Raw genomic sequence first — 11,047 nt, 5'->3', positions numbered from 1 at the left:
AATAAAAACATTCTACATAAAAGTCCTTGCCTTTGCATTGTATTGATTTCAGCAGTAGATTTACTATTTTACAACTTCAGCTTGAGTAATTGCTTACCTCAGACTGTGAAACTCTTCATGGGAGCAATGGCACCGGGGAGAAGAGGGAACAGCCCTTCTCTCTAAAGGAGATAAAAAACAGAAATGAGAGTGCCTCCTTTTTCCAGGATTCAGGTGGAAAGAAGCACTCTGCCTTCAGGGAAGTTCTGAGGGCTTAGGACACATTTCTACCTCAGTATTGTGGTTTAGGTTGCTTTCTCCCTATCTCAGTTTTTGTCTTATCAATTTGGACTGAATCTTCTTTATGGGCAGTTCTTATATCACAGATTAGAAAACCATTGTCCCTAAATGGAACATTTTATCCACCCTTTGACCTTATGGATCATAAAAATATGAAATAAGATTATATATTTCCACTTAAAATAAAACAAATTTTCATTTTATGGACATTTTAGACCTCTTTTTTGTTATGTACTTAGTTTCTCTGAAACTATTAAAAAAAGAGATCCTGAGCTGTATTGGCCAGCCCAAAATCTTCACATGAACTATAGCTTATCTTCCAGATCTAGTTGTTGTTTACCTGAAAGGTCTCATACTTTGAGAGTGTTGCTTGATGGAAGTTTTGAGGTATAGAAATCTAAGATACAAGTATTAATTTCAGGGAGAATTCACCCTGCACATCAAACTCCTCTGCAAGGCTGCATTTGCCAGAGGAGTTTGATGTGCAGGATGAATTCTTCCTGAAATTAATACTTGTATCTTAGTTTTCTGGCAGAGGACAGGCAAGCAAGTTTGGGGGGCATGGAAAATCCTAGATGTATTCTTCCCATGAGATACAGGGCAAATATACATTTGTCTGCCTACAGATGGTGCATGTAATCAGCCAGTGGGTTCAGTCCTAAATCTCCAGTGCTTTCTGCCCCACAAAAAAGCATTAATAACAGAAGAGTTGGAAAAATGCTTTTTCCCCTAGAAGACAATAGTAGAAAGTCTAAAAATTCTCAATTTGATTTGGAACCCTATGGTTACTCAAGGCAGAGGAGTCAGTACTGAGATCAGCCCATGCTTTCTGAATTAGTGACATCCAAGGGTTGTGATGGAAGAAACACGAAGACAAAAGATACTGTTCAGAAAACAACGATTATTTATTTATCATCAGTACAGGGACCCTGCAACAATAACAAACTGTTCAGCAGCCTAAAAAAGGTCTTTTTATATATTTGTGGGAATGTCAGGAGGCTGTTGATTTTTTCAAATGTTCTGACTGGGTTTGGGACAATGGGTGGAGCAACTTCTACCTTCTGTAGTCCTCATTGGTGAATTAGAGTTGCCTGTAGCTTTTTAACAAATTTTTGTCTTGAGATCAAGTATAATCCATGTTGGAATTACTCCCCTGTGAGTTCCAAGCTCAGGGCAAAAGTAGGGTAAAGGTAGATACAAAATAGAAGCAAAGAAATAAAATCTGAAGGATCTGCAAATGGAGGGGGAATTTGGTATTTTCTTTAAAGAAGTACCAGAAAATTTACTTCTATGCATTGGAAAATAAATTATTTTGTTTAGTAATCTTCCAGCAGAAAAGAAACTGTATTTGAAACTTTCAGACTATCAAACTGTATTTGAAACTTTCAGCCGCTCAAAACAAATCTTGCCTGGTTTATGAAAAAGGAAATAACACCACTAGATGATGCAAGAAAAAATCTTTATAAAACATGGGAATAAGGATACAACACGTCTACGACTGTGAGTCTGAATGAAAAACAAAATTTGTCAAAAGATCACTATGCTCCAACTTGCAAACCTCTGCATGTTATGGTGTGATAATAATTCAGATGTGCTGGTGAGCCCTACCTAAATGGAATGTATTTTTAATTTAAAAACCTTTTCAAAACAACAGATTGAAGAATAAATAAAGTAAGAAAGATATTTTTGGTGGCTGTAGGGATCGGAGATGAGGTTGTGAGAATTTTTTGGGGGGAAATCCAGCCACAGGTGAAGGAAAACGTGGCATGAAAATTGGAATATCTGAGGAACCAGAGAAGAATCTGAAGGAGAAGAAAACCACCAGAAGGAGCATGGCAGTGATGAAGGAGATTCTCCGATCCAGAAATCTCTTGCTTGTTGTCCTCATTCCACTTCTGCTGCTTCCTCTGCCACTTATATACCCCAGCAGTGTAAGTACATTTTCATTTTCTTTTTAACAAACCTCTGAGTGCGGCAGGTAGTCCTGCTGATTAAGTTTGCAGCGTGCAAAAAGAAAGACAAAGATGTCAAGAAGTGCAGATATTAGAAGAATTAAAGACTCACATTTGAAGGACTGTCAGGGTCACTGATAAATCATCACTAAGAGCTAGAGCTACCTTGAGTCATGTCACAAGCAGAGCTGAAGAGTCAGGTGAAGCTAGAAAAGCACTGCTTTAAAGCAGAAGTGTTGGATCTCTTTCTAAAATAATATTGTGTGGAAGGGGGAACAGAACAAACACATCCATGATATTTTTTTTAAGGAGAGGTCTTTAAAAGGTATGCTTATAGAGTCTTTAGTTTTTTAGTTATAAGTATGTATGGAGGGACTTTCAATTTAGGGTGGGTTTATAAAGACAGCAACTCAGGAGCTGGGGCTGGGTGACAAATGCATGGCCCTGGCTGCTCCAGAGCAGGTGTAGGTACCTCTGCTGGAACACTGCAGCTCTGACACTGGCATACACAGCAATGCAAAGGAGGAATATCCTGTGCTTAACACACAGACCAGGGAAAGGAGTGAGTGCAGCTGTGTTCCTGACACTGCTTTGGAGATATTGGATGCCTTGTCTACATGGTAAAGTCTTCTCTTTGCACATCTCTGCAGTTTTAACCCATAAAATAGCAATGTTTTTCTGCCTTAGACAGGTGGTGATGTTTAACTTATCAAAATCTGCAATGTATTAAAAATATGCATTTTGTCCTTGCCCATAGACCTAGACATAAATCTGTCCAAAAAGTGCAGCAATATCCATTCCATCTTCTACCCTGCTGAAGATTCATTCTTCCTTAAAGTATCAGGGGTTTTATGAATACTAGTTCCTTACCCAGTAGAAATGCAAAGGATTAGAAATTGCATAGCTGATTTAAAAAACAAAACAGTAACATTTTGTTTGGAAAATAAACCAGAATTCATAGAAAGGAAATGTTCCTGCACCACTGAACTGTATGTTGCACTTTGACTTTTCCTGCTTTGAACTTCAATATATCTTGGCTGATCTCTTGCAGTGCTTTTTCATCTCTTTTATCTCAAGAGAGGGAATGAATAACAGACAATTGTGCTCTTCAGGGAACAGAAAGGCTCGCCCTTTCACAGAGACTTGTTCTACAGAGGGGTTTAATCTCCCCTGATGTCACTGGAAGGGTGACATGAAAAGAGATGCTCCCTGGCATGCTCAGCCAAGGGGATTGTAGAGCCCTTTATGGCTGCTGAAGCAGGAGTTCACTTACAGGATTGCTGCAAGAATTGCTATTGTACAGTACAAGCTCCTCTGCACTGTTACTCTGCACCTCGTGGTGCTGCTTTTCTGAAAAGTGGTGTGAAAATCCATCCAGTGGAGATTTACATCCACTTTGTATATATGTGAGTGATCACAGAGGGTAAAGTACAGCTGGCAATCTGACCAAGAGCTGCACAAATGTTTATAGTGCTATTAAAAAAATATCTACACCATTTAAACTCAGCTGACAGTAAAATGCTTTTGTGTAGATTTTACTTTGTTACGACCCATTGACTATGATTACTTTTTAAATATGAATATTAAATCTGATGCCTGCTCACATGCTTGTATTTTTGCAATTATATTCGGGTTTTTGGTCTTTTTTATAGAGATTGAAATTGCCAGGTCATTTATATTTGCATTTTTGCAGGGAATCAGCTTGCAGTTTCTTTGATGATACCAGCACATCTCTGGAAACATCAAAAGAGCATTACATGTGTAGTGGCAAGAGAGATCAAAGGGAGCACAAGGACTCAGAATTGCTGGCAGATGCTACTAATGGGAATAAAGTCCACAGCTTCTTTTATATTGTTTTGTGAAAAGCAATGGTTGGGTGAAGAATGACTTTGAGAAAAATTGCTCAAATTATTTTTCCCTTTCTGGAGTTATGACTGAGCTTGCACCATGTGTTTAGACATACATAAATGCCTTTCAGGTCAAAAAAAAATGTGCACTTTACAACCCGAGGGTCTTTTTCATTCTGTCCTTATTTCCTTCATTGTTTACAGTGACATGTGAGCATTTTTACTTCTTTTTTGTAATCTTTATCCATTTTTTTTTTTTTTGGTCATAAAGCCAGAGATATCACAAGGCATGCCATGCCTCTCGATTTCAGTCAGCTGTGACCACTGTTGCTGTGGCCACACTGCACCCAGTCAAGGACATTTGGATGACTCCTGAAAGTCACCTGTTGGCAGCGCTGTGAGAATGTAGTATCAGGGGATGTTGGCATCTTGATATGCGAAATCAGCAGAATGGACCCTAAATCACAGAACATGCTCTGAAGAGCCACAGTTCACACATTTTCATTTACCTTTGGTTTTATTTACACAAACTGAAGGATGGAATTTCAGCATGATCCCATAAAATCAAAGAAGTTATTCCAGAGTCTGCATGTCTCTGGAATAACTTCTTTGACATGTCTGCATGCAAGATATGCAATGGGCAAATAAGTGGGCAAATTTCTAACATAGAATTTATTCTTCCTTTTAATCATGCTGAGATCCTTGGATATTTTACTTACAGAAGTTTTATGCATGACCCTTAGTGTGGTGTTTTTAGCCATGCCTTCCTTTCAGCTCTTCTTTTAACCTAAGGGATTGACTGAAAACAGATAATTAGATGATAGTTCCTCCAGCCATCACATGTTTTCCTATTCTCTGCTTCAAGCTCTGAGGTGGGTTTAACAGAATTTTTCAGCTGTAAATCAGTAAGTGAGGAAACAGTTAAAATAACACTGCCACTACTTCAGTGTAATTCTTAGTAGCTTTGGTAACCATTAATTAAATATATAAACTCAGTTCAATTAAATAGAAGAGATTAATATGGTTTCTCTTGGAAACCAACTAAGAAAATAAATAAAGTTGCCAGACAAGCCGATTAAGTTTTTAGTGGAGATTAGCAAGCTTGGCTTTCCCAGTACTTGCTTACAGTTCTGTACCATTTAAAAATGCAATTTATTTGGGTTTTTTCTTTTGTAAAATGATTACAGCCTAGTTATAGGAAACACAAAGACTTAGTGCCCATCCCAGTAAGGTATTGGTAGAGATGAAAATTCCTTCTATCCTATTCCATTTTCACTACCAGCCTACTTATTTTGCCAAGCACAGAGGAGTAATAAAAAATTACATAATTGCTCAAAGAAATTAGAAAAAAAGTACATTTTTGGACTGAGAAAATGTTTTGGATAACCCTTGGATCTTACATCTGGACTGCTCTAAAATAAAAAATAATTGATTCTTCTTTAATTAGAAGTTGTTCTTCTCCTCAGACAACTGCTGAATCTGATACAGAGCCCATGCAAACATTAGCAGAAGCTAATGAGTAAAAAATTAAAAATATGTCGGAGTCACTAGGTCACTTGCTCTGCTCTCTGTGGAATATTAACCTTGAGGTATAATGTAGTTAAACGTGACTGAACAGCAAGTCAGTTAATTCAGAGCTAAATTTCACCCTACCACTGAAGACATTTTCCCCAATACCCAATATAAACTTGCCCTGGCTTTGTTGAATTATAATCATTTAATGTTACACTATTCCGAAACAGGAGTCAGAGCAAGATCTGGCAGCTAATTTAAATCCAAGCTTCTGAGTAACTTTGGCTATAATTCTTGCACAAGTAAAGGAAATAGTACATATGAATCTATCTTAACTTCCTCTCTGGACTGTGTTATGCCTGTTGTTACTATAAGCTGTACTGCAAAAAAAAGAGATGAACATCGAATTGTGGCTTTTTTGGAGGTAATGTAAAAATGACATCTATAAAGATGAATTTAAATACAAACTTTTGATTAATTCCATTGAACCCATATCCCTGTATAATTTCACTAGCCTTTACCACCTTGTTCACAAAACTGATTGAAAACAATGAAATGTAAAACATGCTCTTTGATTTGCACAAGGATCTGTGAGAATTGCTTGTGAGACCTCTTGAAAACTGCTTTATTTAGAGGTCATCCAGCCAGGATGGTATTAATAATATATAAAATTATATTTTAGGAGACTCAAGTAGCATTTGTGAACAGTGAATTTTCTAAACCATAGCCATTTGTGAGCTGTGACTCCATATGGCTTGATAAGTTCATATGGAGTATCTGGTGCATAATGAAGAACAGATAAATTTACAGCTGGAGTAAATCAGTGCAGACCTACTAACTGCCATATAGCAGCACGTTAAGGCAAGTACAGGACTTGGCTTCACATTTGAGAAAGGGAAAGAAAAGGAGAAACCTTTTCTTGAGGATAGATTCTGTAATTATCACCAGCAGACATCCGCAGGTCTCTAAGTACAGAAACTAATGCTAAGTATAAGAAACTGAGCATAAGGAGAAATCCATCCATCAAATTTGAGAGCCATAAATAAAGATATTTCTAAAGAAATGGACCAGAATACTTCCATTCACTGGCTGTGTTTTCCTGTTAGAATATTCAGCAGATCGCACTTTTCTCTATCATATCCCGGCTCCCCATGACTGCTCACCATGATGCTCTCATGCCTTTTGCAACCAGAACCTTGGACAGCAGCAAATTTGTTTGATTAGCTCCATTCACCCATTGCCTCCAACCCCACAGGCCTGTGGTCTTCTTCCAAAGGTCTGTAGAAGTTACCTGAGCAAATAAAATCAGCTAACAAATGTGTTTGCGCATTGCTTAAAAAAACCCCAACAAACTGAAAAAACAACAAAAAACTCTAACCCAAGTTTTCAGAGCATTTTCCGAAATAACTACAAGGCAGTTTTATAGCAAATATGAATGCTCTCATCTGGTCCTGAAAACTAACAGTTCCTGTCTTTGTCCAGGACTGAAGAGAAAAAGATGTTGACATAACAGGCCAACAAGTCTAATCTGAGGAGTCATGATTGAATTTCCATGATTATGCAAGTCTAATCTGAGGAGTCATGATTGAATGCTTGGTAAATATTTGATTATGAAATCAAATTAATTTGCAAATGCACTTGAAGCCATTAAGCCATTATTTTGCTGATAAAGGGGCTTATCCCAATACTTTTCCTTGGATTATGTGTGAAAACTTCCATTAGCATCATCTTCTGACCCTCTCCTTTCAGAAGGTAGCCAAGATTTCACACCTAAACAGCTGCACCTTTGGAGGTTCTTTTTTGTTTTGTTTTGTTTTGTTTTAAACCCAGGCACTCACAGTCTGAGGAATCCTATGGGTGAGTTCCCAGGGCTCCCCACAGTACCTGGTGGGGCAGTGACACTCATCCTGTGCTTGTCCCTGCAGGAAGCCTCATGTGCCTACGTGCTCATCGTGACAGCTGTGTACTGGGTCTCTGAAGCAGTGCCTCTTGGAGCAGCAGCCTTGGTTCCTGCTTTCCTGTACCCTCTCTTTGGGGTCATGAAGTCCAGCGAGGTCAGACCGTTGTGTGTTTTTATCATTTAATGTTCTTGGTCTCAGATAATTATCTGAACGAGGCTGATCTTTGTGCAGCAGCAAAGACTTGGAGGTATGGGAGGCAGAAGTGTACATCCTGTAATGTGTAACTGGCTCCCACCAGCCCCTTCTTCATCTGAAAATAGATACAGGATATAAGATAGGCTACAATAGCCAGGAGAGGTGTTCATCCTTTCAGCTCCTGCATCACCAACAATTACCTATTGCACCAAAGGATCCCAACTCTGCCCTCCTCAAATCCATGGGAACAGCACCCATAGGATACACTGTCAAGTTTCCTTCCAATTTTATTTATTGTGGATGCCATATAAGGCAAGAGGCTACATATGCTAAAACAAATTACCATTTACTGGAAAAAACTAGATAATTTTGTTATCCAGGTGAATGTCTAGCCTTTTTTCAAAGCTGTAACCTTCTGCTGCACTGTAACCATAAGTTCTCAGGAAACGGAGTAATTGTACAGAAAAGTCTCTATGATCAATTCTGAATTTGCTTACTTGAGGTTTTTTAGAATGTTAATTTGTTTCAATATATGCCCAGAATTTCTTTTATTGTCTCTGCTACTTTATCCCCCTGCCTTTTCCTATCTCTTTTTGGGGGGTGAAGGGACAGCACATTTGATTTAAGGATGAGTAATGCGGATAAGAATGCAGAGGAATATGTAGCAAACAAAAAATTGTTGGATTTCTCTCACAGTCTAGCACTGAGAATACCCATAAATGGATAGAAACAAGCATGAGCTGAGAGTTTAATGACTGCTTATTCCCCCAAGTTTTGCAATAAAATGAGATACATTTTCATACCAACACAATTCAGTATTTTCACAATCTTTTTTTCCTAATATAAAGGTAAAGTAGTTGGGCATTTTCATTAAAAATTTGGCACCACATTGGAGAAGGAAATTTAATGTCAGCCTGAGAGAAATTCAACCAATAGCAAATAAAGTGACAGTAAGACTACTGCAAAGAATGTATTATTTGCTTTAGGAACAGAAATAAATCCCTGCATTCAAAAATAAACAACTCTGAAGCATTATTTCCAATCTTCTGTTCTGGATTGACTCTTGCCTAGCAAATTACTACTATTTAAGCTATTTAAGCTACAAATTACGCACAGGGGCTTAAGAGTATGAACCAGTGTGTCATATATATGTTTGTTGGTATTAATGAGACTATTAGCATTCACTTATTTCTCCAAAATGGCTTTGAAAGGAATAAAGGAGAAAAAACCCCAGATTCTTCATGCTGCTGCTTTGATTGATTTCCTTCATTCACCTCATTATTTTTTGAAAAGGTAGCAGGAAAATAAAGAAAGTTAATGAGAAAGAAACCAGTGGAAGAAAGCCAAAAAGGTGATATTTAAAAGTTCTGGCACACAATTATGATGGCCAAGTCTATTTAGTCACCATAGGGATTTATTAAATAAATGTCATTAAATATATAACTTGTTGCAAATTTCACGAAATAACATTATTGTCATTCTTGCATTTTATGGAGGAGCATCAGTATAACTGAGGACAATGGAAAAATTATTCTTTCCTCTGATCTTAATTGTTTTAAAATGCTGGCACCTACATTTAATTAGAGAACTAGTTTTCAACTGAAGAAATGACATTTTTTTAAAAAATATTCCAACAACAGCCTAGGAAGGATTGCATCAAAATGAAATGAAAAATTTTGCTAGACCCCAAGCATCTCTTTGTAACTGTTATTTTCTCCCTCCCATTTTGTTTTTTTTACAGAATTATGTGTGTATGTTTGAGTAAGAATTTTATGGTTTGCTTAATCCGTCATTTTTGCAGTTGCTTCACAAAATATCTTCTCATATTTTAGCAAGACCCACAACCACAATTCCTGCTTTGGAGGTGGTGTCTGAATATTTTCCTGAGTCAGTGATGGTTTGTGTTCATTGTCTTTCAATTAAAGTTCTCATTCTTGAAACTTTTCCCTCTTTTCCTGATAAAATGGAAGTGGATTTCCAAGGTGACAAGTTTTGACACAGGATTTGTGGATCACTGCAGCAATATACCAGCCCCTTTTTATTGCATTCAAAGAGCAAGTCCCAAAGGACTTTTATTGTGATGCAGGAAGTTCTAGGGATGCCACATTTTTCCCAAAAGACAGAATAAATATAGGCAAGATAGACAATAAAACCTCCAGGATGAAAAAGCAGATGAAGCACATGAATAAGCTGCCTTCAGTGCACTTTTGTCTGTGCTTGTTTCCATCTGAGCCTAGCTGAGTATGACTGACTGCAGGCACTGAGCATCCTGCTCGCAAATAAAACAATTCTCTTGATCTCTTCAAAACTCAGAAGCCTATAAACAGTAGGAGATAGAGCCTTATTTGTAAACACAACAAGACAGAGATTAAAGAGAATATTTTGATTTATGAATTCTTTGTTTTCTCCAGCTCCCTGTCACTCTTACTTGAGGGAGAAAAAATGCACTATGTGATATTTCTTCTCATTCAGCATGCTTTCTGTGCAGGGTATTTACTGCTTTTTTAACTGGCTGCTTCTCCCTGGCCCTTAATGCAGGTGGCTGCTGAATATTTCAAGAACACAACTTTGCTCCTCATGGGTGTGATTTGTGTGGCAGCTTCTGTAGAAAAGTGGAATCTCCACAAGCGAATTGCCCTGCGCATGGTGATGATGGCTGGAGCCAAGCCAGGCATGTGAGTGAACCTTTGGCTTCGGGGTAGTCTGAGGCTGAGAGCAGCAGCTTGAAACCACTCCGATCTTCCCATCCATGGGCAAAATCTGCCTTGGTTTGGGACATTTTTCATACCCATCTTTCCTTTCAGAGTCTGACTGCTTACAAATATTCCTCTCCTTTTCTGTCACATCTGACTCCCCGTGTTTCCCCATGCTGCACTCCAGGTTGCTCCTTTGCTTTATGTGCTGCACCACGGTGCTCTCCATGTGGCTCTCCAACACCTCCACCACAGCCATGGTGATGCCAATCGTGGAGGCAGTGCTCCAGGAGCTGGTGAATGCTGAGGAGGAGTGCGAGGTCATCACGGCTGCAGGCAGCACCATTGCTGAAGAAAACAAGCCAATAGGTATTTGTCAGTATTGGCATTCACTCTTTTCTCATTTGTTTGTCAGTGACCAGACTTGTTGATACATATTATTGAAACTCTATCAAAGTCAGATCTGATTTACACTGCCAAAACCACTGATATGTACTCTTCCTTTTTGTACTCTGATATTCCCTTCAAAAAATTAAAGGAAATTTTAGAAGAGATGGAAGAATAGGAGTTGGGAAACTATTTATACTGAATCAGGGCATCTGCTGTAGCTGTGTGTCATAAACTCTTGGTCATAGGATTTTACAGGGTTGGAAGGAAACCTTTGGGAA

At 38.3% G+C, this 11,047-nt stretch overlaps 1 protein-coding gene across 1 annotated transcript in view; it reads left to right on the top strand.

The window, feature by feature from the left end:
* The first annotated feature begins 1,452 nt into the window (after positions 1 to 1,452).
* Positions 1,453 to 11,047, top strand: part of SLC13A4 (solute carrier family 13 member 4) — a 29,933-nt gene continuing 20,338 nt past the window's right edge. Inside the window, exons 1-4 of the mRNA XM_039708205.1 lie at positions 1,453 to 2,210; positions 7,516 to 7,644; positions 10,225 to 10,361; positions 10,567 to 10,748. Coding sequence (XP_039564139.1) covers positions 2,046 to 2,210; positions 7,516 to 7,644; positions 10,225 to 10,361; positions 10,567 to 10,748 — 613 coding nt within the window. The 5' untranslated portion in view covers positions 1,453 to 2,045. The remainder of the gene's footprint in view (positions 2,211 to 7,515; positions 7,645 to 10,224; positions 10,362 to 10,566; positions 10,749 to 11,047) is intronic.

The sequence above is a fragment of the Passer montanus genome, unplaced genomic scaffold, assembly GCF_014805655.1.
Source record: "Passer montanus isolate IOZ18808 unplaced genomic scaffold, ASM1480565v1 scaffold20, whole genome shotgun sequence".
NCBI lineage: Eukaryota > Metazoa > Chordata > Aves > Passeriformes > Passeridae > Passer > Passer montanus.
Note: the sequence above shows the minus strand (reverse complement) of the source record. Positions and strands in the feature narration are given on the sequence as shown.